This window comes from Micropterus dolomieu, linkage group LG21 (assembly GCF_021292245.1).
Source record: "Micropterus dolomieu isolate WLL.071019.BEF.003 ecotype Adirondacks linkage group LG21, ASM2129224v1, whole genome shotgun sequence".
Classification (NCBI taxonomy): Eukaryota; Metazoa; Chordata; class Actinopteri; order Centrarchiformes; family Centrarchidae; genus Micropterus; species Micropterus dolomieu.
The window spans coordinates 2,826,455-2,845,913 of NC_060170.1; the positions used below are offsets into that span (position 1 = coordinate 2,826,455).

The following is a 19,459-nucleotide window of genomic DNA, read 5'->3' on the forward strand; positions in this document are numbered from 1 at the left end:
CGGGTCATTACAGCAGTATTCCTGTTGGGTCATCCTGCACATGACTGCTGCCGGTGTATTTTTGGATCTCATTCACTCTTCAGTTATTGGTGTTTTTCCACTGCATTTCCTGGAGATCACCTGTCAATCGAACACCATGATACTATGACAGATTTTCCCTTCACTTAGTGGAGTTTGAGGTTCGAGCTAACTACATTTGTTCAGTTACATGATTTCCCCTTTCCTCATTTCCTTCTCTAACCTCCTTCTTTCCTTTGTAAACAGAAAACTGTTTCAGAGCTGCCATCTTCCCAGCCGTACAAATAAGCAGAAACCGGAAAACTGGAAATAACCAAACTAGCTTGGAAATCTCCTTCTAGGAAGGTTTGTCAGATGAAACACAAGCATGTCCTAAACACATCAAACCCAAACTGCTCTTAAGTTGGCCGGTACTCACCAGTATGCAGGACAGTTGTTGTACCAAAAAATAATCGTCTGCACAAAACTGATTGCTGTCTGCTGGAGCGTTCACAGCATGTTAAGCTGTATCACACAGTTTATATACGTCCACAGCTTCTTTAATCTGGATCAGTCATAACGTGCAAATACTTATAACTTCATGTCCATGGTAATAGCAAAGGTACGTCTTTGTGAAACTTTAACATTCATTGTAAAGGAATAATCACAATTGTGGCCAAAGAAGTGTTAGCAGTTTATAGCGTAACCAGATATGACATTTACGTAATTATAGGCAATAATAGTTGCCTGTTGTTGCAGATGAAATATGTGTTTGGTAGGCCTATGTCTAATATCCAAGTTTATATTTGGAAAATAGACTGGAACCTATAATAAACATGATTTACAGCCGGGTTATGTATAAAATAAAGAAAGTATCTCTTTTACTATTATAATTGTGACTCTTCATTATTTTTCCTGCTCTGTGCCAATCAATCCAGTCCTTTTTACCAGCTGAAATACATTTAAAGGGCCAAAATAAGCAGTAACGACAACCAGTAAAGTAATCACTTTTTGGCAATTTCCACTGGCCAAAAAGTGATTGCGGCCTCTACCTTGTTGAATGAAAGGTCCTTTCTGCCCCCAAATGACTTGATTTCATTCATTAAACAGGCATTTTATGGGTTGTATTGGCCCTTTAAAAATATTTCAACAGGTAAAAGGGACTGGGTGGGCTATGACCTGTCAAATATAACCTTTATGAATGAAATCAAGTCATTTCAGATCCTTTCAGTAATAAGGTAAGAGCTGCAATCACTTTTTGTGATTACTCGTTACAAGAAACATTAACGTTTCACAAATACATACCTCTGCTATTACCATGGACATATAGTTATGTGTATTTGCACATTATGACCAATTTGATCCAGATAAAAGCAGCTGTAGACATAAACTCAGCGATAGAGCTTTAAAATGCTGCATGCTTTATGTGCAGCAATCAGTTTTCAGCAGACGATCCCTTTTTGGCACGACATGGGCACTTCTATATTTTACTCTTTGGCTTACCGTGACTTTTTCTTGCGCACAAGCACTTCTCACAAGCTGCTGGTACTTTTTTCTGCCCTCTCCATATCAGGGGATGGCATAAATAAACTGTGAATATATGGCCCTAAATAAACTGCATTACCCAGGGGGCACTTTAAGCTCACCTGTTCCCGCTCTCACCTCCCTGTTTTTCTCTGTCAGCGGCTAGTCTAAGTAACATTAACCTTACAAAGCCTGGCTCCAAAAGGGCACAAAGAGAACACAAACAGAGTCAGATGAGTCAGATGATGACACAACAGTGCTTTGAAAGTAAAATCCTACCCAACCAGGAGCTGATTGTTTGTTAGACACACTAAAAGTGGAGAGAAGGAAAGTATCCGCAGATTTCACAGGAAATAAAAGGAACTAAGGTCCCTATTGGGTGCCTTTTATTGAAACATGTTCAACTTTTCATAAAGTTGACCCACTTGTCAATGTCATGTTTTGTGACCTGACCAATCACAACACTGTCTGCATTTATTCAAACTGAAGAACTTTGTACAACCTTGGTCAAATAGAAATAAAGACAAAATTGAATATGTATGTAATATGGGTTGGGAATTTTACATCAAACACACAGTTTATTTTTCTTTTTTTCTGCGCTTTTGAATTAAGGTAAAAATCAAGAAAAGAGACAAATTTCTCATTTCCTCCAAGTTACTTTCTACTGAGACAGGAGATAGAAACGGTGGACAGGAAATGAGCAATGAAACCAGGCTGAGTCATTATTGTATAGAGCTGTGTTTTCCAGTCTTGTGGTCTGTGGCCCCTACTAAAAAGATACGTGTACTTGCAATCCTTTGTCACTGGTTTGATGCTGTATGTCTATGAATGGAAGAGTGACTCTTCTCAATAATGCTAGATGCCCTAAGAGGTGAAATTACCCAGTATATAACAAGAAAAATGCAAAGCGTTCTATGATGTTGATTTTTTTCAGTTTAACTGAAGGATTTTCATTCCTTCATAGGTTGAGAAAATTACCACTTCTTAGATAACCCAACTTTAAAACCAATGGATTAGCTGGCATTTCATGCCGTTATTGGATAGCTCTGCCAGATATTGACAGATGGGAAATGACATGCAGCAAAGGTCCTTGGTCAGACATGAACCTGGGACATTGCAGTTCATAGACAAGGCTTTAACCGCTAGACCAAAGGGCTTTGCAGAGATACAAGGTTTTTACAGGATTTTGACAAAGGATTAGATAAAAACTCCTCAAAAATATGCATTTTTTGTGTAGAATCATTTGACCAAAATAAAAATCTTAACTCAAGGCCCACTTACTAACTGAGGAAGACTGTGAGATGTGATTGAAAGCTCTGGAAAACTTACATGCACCTTGAGTTAATTTGAGATTTTTTTGTTGGCACACAAGGCCAAGAGTGAAGTTGCACTTTTTTTCCAGTCATAACTTTGAATATACCTTTGAGAATGAATCTGACGGTTCCATCATATTTGATGTGCACACACGGCAGACAAACAGCCCTCCTCACATGCTTTACATGGATGAGACTGACATCTGAGAGGCTCAGGTGTTTCTGTCTGAACCACTCTTTGTTTACGCTCATGTGTGCTTCTTTCTTGCATTAAAAGTGTGTGTTTACATGCGGGCGATGGCATGGATGGTGCACGTACAGTGATTAGGCGATCCACTTCCTCCCTTTCATGTGTTTTTAGCCTCCTCTGCTTTGTTCCCTTTCTTAATTACAGCCGAGCTCTCCTTAGAGAGCGTGTAACCCACTCCCCACTTCCACAGCAGCATCCCATTAAAGCCATGCACCCAATGCCTCCTCTCTACCTTTATGCAGAATACAATTAAAAAACGGAGAGAGATCAAAAAGATGCCAGCAGCCTGACGAGGGTGATGTTTTTCTAAGAAATGCAGATTTGTGTTATTGATGGCTGCCCTGTTTCGGAAATATTACGGGACAAGGAGTAATCAGTGGAGCTGCATCAGCATTTTAGTCGTCGACAAGCAGCAACACCACCCCCTAACACACACTCACACACGAACAGACACACACGCATACGCCTTCAACAAAATATTTAAGTTAGCCACTCACACTGTTAGTTTATTACTTTTATAGTGGTTATTAGGATTAGTGCACTCTAAACTTGTTGTTGCATTTACCCAATTAAACAACAGATTTACAACAACATAAGCCTAAAATCAGGTCTATTAGAATACCATGTTTGTCAGTAAAAGCTGACATAATAGTGTATTTCCTTTGTACAGAGCAGAATCTCAAACAACAGTCGCATTAGTCTCAGTGTCAGTATCCTGAAACTGTTTTTTCACCTTGTTACGAGGAACGTTTTGGAGGCAATTCAGTGTTTTTGATATTTTTGGCATTGAAATGGGTAGACTTTTTTATGCCATGAAACATCATAAAGACAGTGATTTCGGGAAATTCAACTGAGTGTGCAGTTAAATAAAATAAAAATAATTTTATTGTTGGTTTCTGCTGGTGGTCAAACTTGTCTTGGAGGGTGTCAGGGTGACTTCATAAGATTTATGACCTGGGTACTTCTAAAGTCCTGGTTATGGCCCTGATGGTAATATCAGTAGCTTATACTCTATTGTGTGTACAGCCATTTTTAAAAAATCAGTAACAGAATTGTGTATTTGTGGAAGCACTTTATCACATATCTGATAAATAAAGATAAATTCATATTTATGCAAAAAACATATGAAAATGTCAGTATTTCTATGAAGCATCCCTGCTCTTTGATTTACCACATTGTACACAATGGCTTATACAACCAGAGATAATGAAGTGATAGTTACCATTATCCAAACAGTATGACAAAATCAGTGGTAATTTATATCATTTTACAATATTGTTCAAACCTAATACGGACCCTTCTGCACCCAAAATACAAAATAAAATACTGATATCAAATAAATACCAAAAGCATAGTTTTCTTCAATAGTTTTAACCAAACCTAATAGACGCAACCTACAATTTTACATCATATTCAGAATCATTTCCTTAAGAATAAACTCAAACAGTAGTCCTTTCTTCCAATTCCATCGTTAGCATTTGCTTAAAAATGATCTTGGTACTCTTTAGTGAAATACTCTGAAACAACTCTATGAGTTACTCTGAATAACTCTATCAATCTGAAATCTGTTCAGCACAGAGCATGTAACCTTTTTATTAGTTACTCTCAATGAGGTTGCCTCTTTGTGATATATTGTATGAGTGGGAAAAAACTGATGGAAGTTGCATGTATTAAGCATAAATAATGCTTCCCTGACAATAGACTGGTGACAGGTGTTGGTGATGGTTTGCCTTTTGATTCTCTTTCTTGCATCTTTTTATCTCCCAGCATTGAAGATGTGAGTCTACTGCCCCCATGTTAAAAAGAAAGTGTGTGTGTGTGTGAGAGAGAGAAAGAGAGAGAGAGAGAGAGAGAGACCAGCATGATGTGCTGGGTGAAGTGAAATTAATTCAGTTTTACCTTTTTAAATAAATGTACCATAGATGAATTAAATATTGGACTATTTTAACCAGCGCTGCTCTGCCTTACGACGCTTGATACTGTTGTTAATTATCATATTGTGAGTTTTCTCGTCCTCTGCCGTGAATATTGTGAACACACATTACTGAGAATATTCAACATATAGCCCAGACCTCGGCCTACATTTGCATAAATCATCTCTAAATTCTGTGTAAACGTGTTCTTCTTCATACTGAGCAGTGGCTGAAATCAAATCAGAGAAACAAGCCAGTCTTGGTCTTCTGATACAAATACATACAAAACTGATATTTTCCCCTTAATCTTACACTACCACCTAATATCATATTTCATACACGCCCGCAGACATGCCCGCTGCCGCTATGTTTAATGTATAAACCCAGCCTTATAGCAGATAGAAAACGCAGATGATAAATATGCATGTATTCAATTAAGGGTATTACAGAGGAGCTGATTTGCATAAGGATTTAGGAGCTTAACATCATATTTGTGCTATAAAACTTCACAATAGCCTAAACGCGGGCTGTTATGCGTGGGAGGGGGCAAGACAGGTATTTTTGAAAGAAGCGATGGGAAAAAAGGAATTAGAAATATCAAGGAAACTGCATTTTTTAAATTCTGATATTGTTTTAGCACATAAATCCACAGCTAAAATATTGTTCTTGTATATAATAAGCCAGGAGGTTGACTTGCTGGGTGGATTTCGTTTTAAATGATTTTACTAACTGCTTGAATTGACTTCATTTTCAAGCAACAAAAGCCAGAGCAGTGATGTGATAACGTGTAATTTTCTCCCACACCGCTGTAACTACCGTCTTTTGTGCAAGATCAAACCTCTCCTCCAGTCCTCAAACACATCCTCTGATGACGAAGTCCACTTTCCCCTCCCAATTAAGAGCAGAGAGCTAATTAGAATGAATCCGGGATCAATTCAGCCTCACGCTGCAGCTCCCGCTGCTGAACCGAAATGCTCGTTCTGTCTTTGGTGGAAATACATTAGTTGGAGTAAAACACAAGAGTTACAGATGACATCTAATGACAGAGTGGAGTTCAGGGGATGAAGCTCTTTCTAGGAAATAAATACATAAACAGGACCAAGGATGCTAAAAGTGGAGATTAACCGTACAGGAAGTTCATCAATTGCCCTCATCAATAAAGTTCTCTCTAGCCTTTATATATTTTTGGAGCTTGATATTCTGGCGTTGTAATCTTTGATTTGGTTTTTATATGTCTTAGTAACGACAATTTAAGGGTTTGGCTTTTCGATCTTGCCATAAATATTTTCTTCAGCAAAATAATTTTTACAGTATGTGAGCTCCGAGTTGAAATAAGCCCTGATTTCCACCTTCCACACACAAAATAGACCAAATGTGAAATGACATGAATAAGTCATAGTCGTGGAGACAGTATGCGTGGGTTATTTTTGTTTGTTTGTTTGTTTTTTGTTTCATTTTTCAAACTTTTTTGATCAAACAAAAGAAAAGAAAAAAAACAAAAAAAAATAATAAAGTTGTTTGTTTTTTCTTATTGTGTGGCTTATTTGGGAGACTTCATGTAGTTTTGGTTATATGGCTTAGAGGTTCTGTGCAGAGCCTTTTGGTGCCTTGGAGAGGCTGTGAGCAGCAACAGTGTGGAACCCTCTCTGTGTGTCACTAGTACAGGTCCCAGCAGAGCTCCTCAGTGCGCTCAGAGACAACTCCAACACCTCAGAAGACTGAAACGCTCCTGCTCTGAGTCTTCGTCTCTTTCTTTCAAACGGACCTTTCAAACTGCTGCTTCGGTCAGACGCAAGAGGAAAACGGTGGCCGGTGGTCCGTGCGTAACAGAGGCAGCGAGGCTGCTGCTTTTCAGAACGGTCGGTAGTATAAAGTATAACAGTTTGGTGACGGCGGAACAGCCAATGAACATAAATGGTGCGTCGTGACGCAACAGGGCCCCGTTGATAAGGAGCGGAGAGTCCAACTGGGACCTGAGAAGGAGGACCGGCGGTTTTGGGGGGCCAGCAAACAGTCGCCTATCATCATTCAACGTAAAGCCAACTCCTCCTCTTCTGCTGTTACGCACATGTATGCAGCCTCCTTGGCAAAAGACAAAACATTAACTAAACAGACCACTGTAAAGGAAAACTGCTTCTCCAAGCCGGCCGGCGGGATTTTATAAAGCAAAGGCTGTGTGTTTTTATTTTTCTCTGCAAAGCAACAGTAGTTTGAACGACATAAATCAGCTGCTGTAAACATCAACTTGGACTGCTGAACCTAGAGGAAGGGAGGAAGTCTTTCTTACAGGCTCCTTGTCAGCTTTTTTGGACATATCTTTTTGTATTATTTCTGACTGTGTGATGCAATAGAAGGCTGCTGCCCAGATTTGGCAGAGTTACTTATTGTTCTGCAGAAAAGGGGGAGAAATTTGCCAGTGCCTTGCAGATTGTCGATATCCTGAAATATTACTCCCGACGAGGAGGAGGCATCGGTGCTGAGACCCATGCAGCTGGGGCTTCCATAGTTGGTATGTTTATTCACCGTAAATGGAAAAGAAAATATAAAAAGAGCAATTGGTAATAACAAAGAAATAATATCATACTTGAGAGTAAATAATTTCCAGTAAGAGAACCGGAATCCGTGCGGTTATTTATGAATTAATCATTTTTTATTAATAATGAGAGCTGCAGAGATTCGGATGACGGTTTCCATTGGCAGATGAGACGTAGTGTGGAGAACACGTGTCCAATTTTTCCCTCATATTTTTTCCTCCCTGCTCTGGATTTCTCACTTGTCACGGCAAGAAAGGAAACCCTTAAAAAACGAGAATTTTGAGTGGCATTATTGCGCAGGGTTTTGCTTCTGATGGACATCTTGGCTTGCAGATCCGAAGAGAACAGTTATAATATCCTCCCTTCTGCGGCAACGATGCTTTTCCATGGCCTCCCTGGAGGCGACGTGCACGGTGTGGTCGAAGAAATGGACCGGAGAGGAAAGAGCGAGTCAGCAGCCATCAGCTCAGCCATCGATATGGGGGAATCAGAGACGGTAGGAGAGATTCATTTGGCCCTCTCGGCTTGTTAGCGCAGGCAGCATGGCAGCCTGGAAACATGTGACAGTGGCTGCACTCTTTCAGCTCCAAGCACTTTGATTCAGCTCTGAACGCGTTTTACTTTCAGTTCACACAGAAAACTATCCAAACAAAGTCCCAGCTTTTTACTTAGTTGTTTTTAAACGCCTCTCAGGCCGGCAAACGTTCTCCAAAAGGCCTAAACATTAGGATTTCTTCAGGCACTGTTTAATCTAAAACTTCTTAGAGTGCCAGTAAAGCTTCAGCTAAACGGGCCCAGAGCTGAACAAGCTACCCAATTATTCAAGAAACAAAAACATTACATTTGTTTCTTAAAATTTAGCAACTTCTTTCTTTAAATGTGCCTTTTATGGTGCGTTCAAAACACACGTTAAACATGGACAACACAGTGCGTATTCAAACAGATTTCAAATGGTTCACAAACAAAAATAACCATTTTTTTCATAGGCAAATTAGCTCAAACATGAACGGCATAACCAAAGTCAAAGGTTTTATTGTAATTTGAAAAAATGACATGTAGCTTTAGTTTGCTTTCTGTTTTGTAAACAGATATTACAATTCAATAAAAATGCAGAAATATAGCACATAGAGAGTTCAGTAGTAATTCTTCAATGCGTTGCAATAAAAATAAAACAAGAGATGATGCGATAGAGAAAATAATTATTTTAATTCAACTTCATTTGCAAATTATTTGTGGATAGTATACGTGCATGTGTGTGTGTTTATTTGGCGTCTCTAAGATAACATTTAATGACAGTCCTGGCATAAACCTTTGTTTGTTATCATACAGTTAATTAACATCATGCTTTTCTTTTCCTCCTCCTTCTTCTAATAATAAAAATAATAACAATAATAATAACAATAATAATAATAATTATTATTATTGTTAGAAAGTAAAAGCATAGGTATCACCGTCCTCCACTAAAAAAAACTTAATAATAATATTTGCACAAGCCCATAAACAGCGTGTTAATAGTTCTTAACAGTAACTTTATGTAAAATTACTTTAGCTGCGTTTTTTCTTGCAATCTGCTGCTGTGGGCTGGCACCATCATGAATATTACAGTAATGGCCTTATCGTTCCTTGTAGTCGGTAGCAGTGTAATTCATTATATACATAGCAGAGTATTTTAGCCTCGATTCCCTTTAATGTAACAAAAATATTCCTATAATGTTTTTAATTTCTTACATTGTGTTCGTAGAAGGGTGTGCATTGTCCTTTTCTTACTGCATTACTTGCATTTTTTCAACCCACAGTTGTATTTTAATATTCATGTGTAATATTATTTAGGTCGTTGAGATAAAAATACATATTTAAGCTCCTGCAATATATATATTCAGAATTTTTCTATAATCCCCTGATTTGTGACTGGCTGTGGCCCTCAATGAGGATGTAACCGAACATATTCTTGTAATATTCCAGATATATCGAATAGACTAGTTTCTAGGCTTTTATACTTTTATTTACTCTCCCATGTTAAGGTGACTTAATGTGGCTATGCAGATGGTTTCGCTTGTATTTCTTACAACATCATGTCCTGACGCTCTGTCCTCGTCCCTCTCTCCGTGCTAACTTGCAGTCCATGCCGTGTATGAACAGCGAGCGCGTGGCTCTGTGCGCGGGCTGCGGCAGGAAGATCGCGGACCGCTACTACCTGCTGGCCGTGGACAAACAGTGGCACATGCGCTGCCTCAAGTGCTGCGAATGCAAACTAAACCTGGAGTCTGAGCTCACCTGCTTCAGCAAGGACGGCAGCATCTACTGCAAAGAGGACTACTACAGGTAGGAGGGCGCACAGGGCCCGGAGCTCCTCAGTCCACCCATATGTGTCCGGAATAAACCGATTTTTAAAACAGTTTGTAGGATTCATAGAGCTAAATATGTATTCCCAATTATGTTAAGTGTCATTGGTGTAGCTGTGTACTCTTAAGACCTAAAGTAACACCACACATGCCCAGAGGTGATTTATTATTAAATATACAATGCGTAAATATAATCAGTTAGTTTAGGTTCTAAAAATTCAGTTTTATTTTTATGCTGAGATTTTGGCCCTGATTACACATATCTTGTGCCAGAATACCCTATCTATATTTTAGTTCCACGCGTTTCTGTCTGTAACTAAATTGAAACCAAGATCAGGATGTTTCTGAATTAGAAACCCCCCCCCCCCCGTACACACACACACACACACCCATTTTTCATTAAATTCCAAAATCGGCGAATTGATGCAGCCTATCTGTCTAACTTTAAGGTTCCATGTGCATTCACCTCATTAGTGCACAGGGAAAGTTAATGCAGAGTTTTTAAGTGCTTAAAAGTTTGGGTACTTGCGTAGACCGCATGACAGACGCATGGCAGTGTATCCAGCCAGCCCCACACTAACACAGCACCAGGCCTGCCAGGCTCCGTGTCCAGCCGCTGATGAGGTTTCTGTGTTGTCCGCAGAAGATTTTCGGTGCAGAGATGCGCTCGGTGCCACCTGGGAATCTCAGCTTCGGAGATGGTGATGCGGGCCCGGGACCTGGTCTACCACCTCAACTGCTTCACCTGCACCACCTGCAGCAAGATGCTCACCACCGGGGACCACTTTGGCATGAAGGACAGTCTGGTGTACTGTCGGCTGCACTTTGAGACTCTCATCCAGGGAGAATATCAGACACATTTTAACCACGCAGACGTTGTCCCGCACAAAGGCCTGGGCCCGGCCAACACGCTCGGACTATCCTACTTCAACGGCGTGGGGACAGTGCAGAAAGGCCGGCCCAGGAAGAGGAAAAGTCCCGGGCCGGGGGCCGAGCTGGCTGCTTATAACGCAGGTAAGAAGGCCATTTGTAAAAACTAGGATGTTCCGCTGCTGACGAGGATGTTGTGCTTTAGTGCTTTTATAACACTCATATAATGGGTATTTCGTGCTGATGCTGATTTTACCTAAACATCTGAAACGTAGAAAAACAAAATGTCAAAAAGGAAAAACAACCCGAAAACAAATGCGCTGCCTCTTGTAAACTAAATCCTTCTACAGTTCCACTCAGAGCCACAGCGTGGATACGAGCTGATTAAGACCGACAGGCTTCATCAATGAAACATCTATTTAAAATTCCTGTAGGGGCTTATATTGTGTTCCGTGCTATCGGGGGTTATAAGGACATTATCATAGAAAACTTGAAAATATTTCTTTTATCCCTTGCCGTTTAATATTCGTAGAATATTTCAACATGGAGTTTATAATGGGTTTATCATAACTTCACCACAATTGCATAACGGCAGACCCAGTTTTAAACACTGTGTCACTATAACATATGTTTAACATCCCCAAAGAGACTTTATGTGCTAAATCATGAGTTAATAGCGACCTTATTACATTGCTTTATTTTTTCTCTCGTCCCGTTACAAGTTAGTTGTGATTTTGTCATGAGTTTGTGCACTTTGTGCAATTTATGTTGAGGCCAAACACTGTGCAGGAATAAGCCAGAATACCATCAAACAAACGAACTACAGTGGGAGGTTTGTCAGGCCTTCAACATCATCAAGTGAATAGGTCATACTTTAATTTATTCCTAACTGTTGTAAGTTTACGTGTGGCTTTAACTTTTCATACAGCTTCATATAGATTTATTAGGTAAATGAGGTGGCAGTCTAACAATTCTTAACAAAAACTTGAATTCTTTTTCTAAATAATAATGTTTAAAAATAATCAGTTTTAATAGTTGGTGTTTTTTAATCATGTTTCAGTTTAGTAAATCTGCTCTTAAAATAGATATTTTTTTTCCTCCCATGTCCTCTTTGGGGGAATAAAAAGAAAGTTTTTTGATGTTCCGCTTTTGGTTTGCCCTTTTCCACTTGTCAGGCTCCAGAGACATCTACAGACCCTAACACTCCACCCCACCCCCCACCTCCCCAATCATGCACACACACAGCCTTTTTGCATTGGGATGGGGCCAAACTGGGTGTCTACCAGAGAGATCAATGTGATTTGATGAGTTATTCACTGGAAGACAGGGCAAGGAATACATGAATGATGCTCTAACTTTAGTTAACCTTCAAATTACAGAAAAACTAAACAAAAACATAAACTAAACATTATGTCATAATCTTGAAGAATCACTAACAAAACACGTTTTTCTGTTGGGATTTTATATCTGTCAGTTTTGTTCATTCTAATTTCTCCAAACCTTGTAACAGTACAGTCAGTTAAGTTTTAAAAAGTGGCAACAAGTGAAATAATTTTGCTTCCACTGGTTTCAAAATACAAATGAGCTTCCTTTCTTTTGTTTCCTTTCTGGATCAAGTGATTCTTCTTTGAAAGAAAAAGCATCACATTCCTTATTTCAAGACACTGCCACTTTTAAAAAAAAGGTGTAATTCATAAAACAAATGTACTGCTCTAAAACAAGTCAAATTATTTCACCTATTACTGATGGACAAAGAAAATACTGTCTTTCTGAAATTTTAAGAACACAATATTTTATCAAGATAAAAGAAAGAAAGGAAACCTAATTTCACAGTAAGCAATTCATCCTGTGAAGAGAAATATCCCAACTTTTTTGTATTGTGGGTATCTGGTAAAGAAACTAAAGATCTGAAAATTAGTTTGAAGCAGATTAGGACAAGAGTGAAGAGGCAGTGCGCCCTCTTCTGTTTCCAGCCAGAAACAACATCAAAGCCTCACCTGAACAATCAAATGAGAACATGTGGCGGCCTGGAGCAGCCTGCAGCCCTGAGCTTCTATCAATGCTGTGAAAAAGATGTTCTGCATGAGGACGAGGAGACAAGCAGGAAACAGGCTGATTTTGTTAAAATGCTGCAGCATATGCTTTGGCCAGAAAGCAGCATTTGTTCTGCCTGGTGTGTATGGGCTAATTAAGTGAAGTGTTATTCTGATGGTTTTCACTCACTTCAAATTCATCATTTGCAGCGTTCTGATATTGAACACGAACTGTTATGCATGTAGCAACACTTTGAATGTTGCCAAGAAATTTTCAGGCTGGGACAAATACATGTGTGTTGTTGTTGTGTGTGTGTGTGTGTGTGTGTGTGTGTGTGTGTGTGTGTATGTGTGTGCGTGTGTGTGTGTGTGTGTGTGTGTGTGTGTGTGTGTGTGTGTGTTCGCTGAAGCCAGGCTAGCACCTCCTCCAAGGAAAGAAAGACATGTAGACAGGAACAAACAGACAGATGAGGTGCAGAGAGGAAGATGATCTGCAGCTGGAAGAAACAGCTGTCAGGTCACAGGGTCGCCTTGGATCTGTTTGATTTTATGGATTTAAAATGAAGAAACAGAATCTAGATTGAAGTAACATTTTCTAACAAAAAGCAAAACGAACAATACCAAAAGAAATCCCAAACAATGTTAAAAGAAACAGCTTTTAACAACAACATTTCAGCAATCACCTTAAAACCTTTCTTTCTTTCTTTATGTGTTTTTTTTTCTCTCTTTAAGCTCCACATTCTAAATTTCGCATCTAAACATTTGCATTGTCTACTTCCTTGCTCATGCACAGTCTTGTCTGGGCCTCATGTATGAAGAGTTTTTTGAGATTTCTTGATTTCTTTTGAGAGATAAAATGATTTTTCTTGCTATGTTATATTAGAGTACAATATAATACATGCATTTGTAGCGTATTCTATGCTCTTTCTAAGCTTAAATTCAATACTCTTGGATTACTGGGGTCCTTGAGAATTCTGGGGCCTGAAAAAGGGGGTCAGAAAAAGTTGCACAATCATGAGTAAAGACAAAACAAATCAAAATGATTTGAGTTCCCTCTGTCTAACCAAATCTTCTCTCCTGTTCCCTGTTGGCCTGCAGCGCTGAGCTGTAACGAGAACGACGGCGAGCCCATGGACCGGGACTCTCAGTACAGCTCCAGTCAGAAAACCAAGCGCATGCGGACGTCCTTCAAGCACCACCAACTGAGGACCATGAAGTCCTACTTCGCCATCAACCACAACCCAGACGCCAAGGACCTCAAGCAGCTCGCCCAGAAGACTGGCCTCACCAAGCGGGTCTTACAGGTAACCACAGCAGCCTTTCACTTCAGAGGAGACTACAGTTTCCTTTACTCAGGGGAGAAGGAGACAAATGCCAGCTGGGGTGAAGGAATTTCACTTGTTTCCAATGCAAATCAGCCTACTTCCAAGTGTAAAATATATGAAGTGAGGTTTTCCTGAAAGAAGCCAAATCAGCTGCTTTATTTTAAGATAGTACTGTTTTTGGTTCCAGTGAAATCCTGGAAGACTTTCAGCAAACTGCAAACAATTAACAATTTTCTTGCTTTCTTTTGTTTTCTTTTATTTATTCCCATTTAAATAGAAACACAATCAAAGCAATAATTAATTATTAAAAATTTAAGTAATTAAGAAATTAATTTAAAAAGCTGCATTGAAAATAAATCGATTTTGTCATTTTGTCTAAAAAAGTCAACATGTGTTTATATTAGAATGCACAAAAAGGAACGAAAGTCATAAAAAGCTAAATGTAGTCTATTTCAGTAGAAGATGTGATGTTATGGTGAGGACTGAGGGATGAAAAACAAAATGCTCTGTAGTACATGCGAAGAAAGAGAAAGCACAGCAGAGCATTTGATTTCCACAAAAGATGACAGCAAATTATCTTGGGGACTGAGAAGAAAAATGAGACAAAAAGGTTTCTGAATCAAAATTTTTCTGAGAAGGAAAGAAAAAATCATCCCGCTGCTTTAATTAACGCTAGCAGAAAACAAAGCAGTCATTTTGCTTTGATGCGTTCGAGTTTTCATGCCGGTTATTCCAGTTGAAGTGCTTCTCCCTCCGCCTGTTTCCCATGGCTCCGTCATGATTCCAGCGCTAACACGCTCCAACACTTGGCTCAGCACAGACCGCTGCTACACTCACTCTCAGATACTACTTTTTATTATTGAAAACAAGAGCCAATGTTAGGACTAAAGAATTAAAATGGAAAATGAAAATTAACATCAGGAACATGATGCTTATTCCAAAATTGGGGTGCAGGGCCTATGAGAATGGGGTTCTCCACTATCAGCAAAATGAGGAAGAAACCACTCATTTCATAGCCATTGCAAATATAAGAATAAGGACTGAAATCATACCTTCTTTTCCTCATACAAACTACAAATCTTTTCATACAATCAACAAAAATAGGAATCCAAAGCTCTTTGTTGTCATACGCATGTATAAAAGAAAGAAGAAATATTTCTGTGGTCACCACCGTTTCCTCTGACCAGCCATAAAAAGTAAAGGCTTTTGTAACTTTTGTACACATTAGAGTAGGGTCCTGGCTTTGTGCTTTTAAGTGTTCTTTTATCCTTGTCTCCACTCTGAGCATCTGCAAATAGACTGTAAGTAGACATGAGGAGATACTCACTGGCGTGTGCTCTTAACTAATAGCAAATGGAGGGAGTGTGGTGTGGTGGCAGTGGAGATAATGTGGGTCTGCTTTAGGTTCTATGACATCAAAATGTTTCAAGGACCATATCAGTATTTTCATTGATTTATTTATTTATTTTACATATTTTAGCCCTTTTGTTGGAAACTCAAGTTCTCTAAACTAGATGCAAAAATACGTAGCACAACATTACCTTTAAAAAACATCTCATGTTTTCTGATCTGATGTCCCTATCAGCAGGACAATGCCATTTGTCAGTGCTTTCTAACACTGTTACAGATTATTCATAGACTGTTGCCTCATCTGTTACAGCTTATGTTAAGGTTAAGTTTAGGTTTAGGCACAGAAACATCTTGGTTTGGGTTAAAATACATTTGACGTAGCATGACCATATAAAGTTGATTTGGCTGATGCATTAGCAAATAGTTATTTATTTACATATCCGGCACACACACAGCAACATTAGCATTCATTTGAAAGCATGTCTCTGGTGCCTTTGTGAATGTCTTCACCAACTGCAACCCAAAAGAAAATATCTGTCTCTTTAGCTGCTAAATGCTACACTATGTTCACCAGACAGTCACTAACTTTGTCTGTCTGCTGTTTGGTGCTGAGCAGGGAGTGTACAGTGTGCATCAAAGCTTTTTTGCTGAAAATAACCCATATGAGAGGAGTGAGTACAAACCAAACAATGAGCTAAAAGACAGTAAAATGCTGCGTAGAGCTGAGGGGAACTGTAGATCTGGCTGATAATTCCCTGGGCTGATAATTCCCTGTTGACTCCTTTCACATAACACATTTAAGGCATTTTTCATAAACATATAGAATAGTGCAGCTTTGGGGTTAAAGATGGACCCTGATCATGGTTAAAAGATTCTATGTTGGCTTTACTGTAGGTAGGAAACGGAAAACAAACTGATCTGTGTCAAGTTGGATATATCCATCCACCCTGGCCTCCTCCTTAACGCATAGCTGCTAAAGGTCAGAAAAACATAACGATACGTCCTATATAAGCAACTGAACAAATCACTGACGTTGAGACTTAAAACATGCTTGTTCAGTAGGCAATCCATCAGAATGAGTAACACGTCTGCTTTTATTAGTATCATTTTTATTATTGTTTGGAGATGCAGTTGGTGCAGTAAGTTAACCAAAAAGAAATTGAACATTGGTATTTGTGAGATATCTGCTACCCAGTCCCAGTTCCAGGACAAAATGACTAAGGATGCATCTGAAATTCTGCACTAGTGCACTAGTCGCAGTGGGTGTCACAGGTCCTGAGTGTATTCACCTATAAACAGATTATGCTGAAACACAGACTTGAAAAGTTGTAAACAGTAGTAAGTGAATAGAGTGTGTCATTACTTTTCAGCAACAGCTTGCTGTCTTTGCAGTGGTTTCACTCCCAGAAAGAGTTCTGATTCAGTCAGTCAGTATCAGTCCATTCAGCTTGACAGATTTAAAACATAGCTGATGATCAATTCCAGATACATAACACATTTTGCTATGTCCATCTCAGATCACAGTTTCACTCACTATGATCACTACTTTGTCATTACAACACATTATACAAGCATTCCTTCTGGCTTGTATACTTAAACTAGTGTGCTATTGTTGCCATATGTCCTGCCATTTTTAGCATACTGTACATATGAATATGCATAAGCACCCATCAGGGTGATACTTGACAAGATATGAGCAGATGAGTCCATATTCTAAAAACATTCACAGAATGAAACTTAGCCTTCAAGTCAACTCAACAAGCTATTTATATCAAGTTAACTAAGACCTCAGATGTTGCTTTTTCTTGGCAAGAGTAAGGCCAGGATAACATCAACACCTTAGTGTCACACGCCTAAACTGAAGCAACCTGGACTGTATCACTCTCTGTATTTACAAGGGAAATATGACTACGTCAGTTCACATCTACTAAACATTGTGCCAAAATATGTACAATAATGTTGCTGTCAGTAAGCTTATTTGCGAACTAACCACTGCTAAGGAGAAACCCAGCACATATATAGCACCTTAGGGTACATACAACGGAAACAGCCCCCTTATGATGTGCGTACGACTAATGCACATGTGTTTTTTAATTACTGTTTGGAGAATAGCCTAAGTTTCATTACAATTGTTTTTTACTACACTGTTAAGATTTTTTTATATAATTCAAATTTCAACTGAGGGTGTAAAATATTAAACTGAGGATGCAAGGCATGCTTTTGCACCCTCGTAGAACCCGGCCTGCTGCTGCTTCACCACAATATAATGGAGGTGTGTGGAATTTTGTTTGTGGTCCTCACAGCACTGAAAATTACATGTATATACAGTAATTCAACTTCAACTTAGCTTTGGAGAAATGAGTCCTGGTTACTCTTGATAATCCACAGATCTTGCAGTGGACAGTTATGACTGGAAATACTTTTAACCAAAGAAATATCTTTGCAACAGGGACACTGTTTTTAGAAAGAGATGATTTTTCATTGCTGTGTACACATATCTCAAAACCTGGACAAATAAAACAAAAACTGTCTGCATGGCCAGATACCACTAAATTTAACACAGTATCAAAAATTATATCCAGATGTTTCAGTGGACCAGTTCCCCTGTAGTAACAGGATTTATTTTGATTTTGTATTTCCGCAGGTCTGGTTCCAAAACGCTCGGGCCAAGTTCAGGAGGAACCTGCTGCGGCAGGAGAGCACCGGGGTGGACAAGGCGTCCGACGGCTCCACGCTGCAGGGTGGGACGCCGTCGGGCCCAGCCTCGGAGATCTCCAATGCTTCCATGAGCCCCTCCAGCACCCCCACCACCTTGACAGACTTGACCAATCCCACCATGCCCACCGTCACCTCGGTTCTCACCTCGGTGCCGGGCGGCATGGACGTCCATGAGTGCCGGAGCCCGTCACAGACCACGCTGACCAGCCTCTTCTGATGGACGGAGCCTTTCGCCACAGCCACACCTCTCCCACCCCCCCACCCCTCACCTGCTCCAACCTCCTGGATCTAAAACTGAGCACAGTTGACTCCTTCAAACATTAAACGGATTAGAAAAGAGAAGGTAATGGAAACATTAAAAAAAAGATTTAATTTCTCTGAGCCCGTTAGAGACTATTTGCATAGTGAGGCGGCCAAACCTTACAGATGGAACAGTTGTTGTTATTTTGATGTTGTTGTCTTGTCGAGAACTGAGGAGACTTGATTTGCATTTTTCAATGTTTACAGGAAGAGACTGCGGGGGAAAAACTGCTTAATTTTTGGAAATTAATTTTTTCCAGCACAGTATTTATGTTGTTGTACAAGAGTCACTGTTAGAAGGATTGTAAAAAGATCTTTTTTGAAAATCTGAGATTAAACACAGGTTACAATATCCTACGACTACCATGTGCCTTACAGTCCATTTTATCTGTACTGCTGTTCTCAGAGGTTGACAACGATCAGACACAAATGCTTTGACTCAGAAGAGAGCATAGGGGTTATGTCGCCTATTGCTTGTGTGTATGTGTATGTGTGTGTGTTTTTGTGTATTTCCTCTTTGTGTTTGTGCGTCCGCACATGTGTACTGTATGTACAGTAATAGACATATTCCAGCGATTAAGCCAGATGACCGTTATGGCAAACTAATTATTCTCCAAGTCACATTCTTGATCTTGACTTTTATACATAGGTATAAAAGTCAATCCTTCTCACTTTGTCAAGAACAGGATTTGAACTGAGAAACCGGTGGTATATGAGAACACAATGTTTAAACAGCAGCTATTCTCTTAGTTTAATGCACTGTTTGTTGTACACAGGTCAGAAATCAAAGAAATCTCACCATTATATAAATAAGTGAAAATATCTCATATTATTGGCAGGTTTTCTTAATCTTTTTCAAGGAATGTTGTCATGGTGGATATTTTTGTGTATGACAGAAAACAAATGTTGTGAATGGAAGGAGAGCTGCTGGTGAGACACACTGATCAGTCCCAGACTGCTGTAATGATCCTGACTGAGCTCATCTTGCTC

At 39.4% G+C, this 19,459-nt stretch overlaps 1 protein-coding gene across 2 annotated transcripts; it reads left to right on the forward strand.

Annotated features, from left to right (window-relative positions):
• The first annotated feature begins 7,865 nt into the window (after positions 1-7,865).
• lhx2b (LIM homeobox 2b) lies at positions 7,866-18,386 on the forward strand. 2 transcript variants are annotated; one of them, XM_046035456.1, is made up of 5 exons: positions 7,866-8,027; positions 9,651-9,853; positions 10,517-10,902; positions 13,875-14,080; positions 18,096-18,386. In XM_046035456.1, exons 1-5 carry the CDS (start codon positions 7,908-7,910, stop codon positions 18,384-18,386), a joined length of 1,206 nt encoding a protein of 401 aa, XP_045891412.1. In that variant the 5' UTR covers positions 7,866-7,907. The 2 variants fall into 2 exon arrangements, with proteins under 2 accessions (XP_045891412.1, XP_045891413.1); XM_046035457.1 differs by having other exon boundaries at positions 10,517-10,887.
• Positions 18,387-19,459: the final 1,073 nt, after the last annotated feature.

Coding starts and splice junctions, on each gene's coding strand:
- lhx2b (XM_046035456.1), top strand. CDS start 7,908: ATGCTTTTCCATGGCCTCCCTGGAGGCGACGTGCACGGTGTGGTCGAA. Junction 8,028..9,650: donor ATATGGGGGAATCAGAGACG/GTAGGAGAGATT, acceptor GCTAACTTGCAG/TCCATGCCGTGTATGAACAG. Junction 14,081..18,095: donor TCACCAAGCGGGTCTTACAG/GTAACCACAGCA, acceptor GTATTTCCGCAG/GTCTGGTTCCAAAACGCTCG.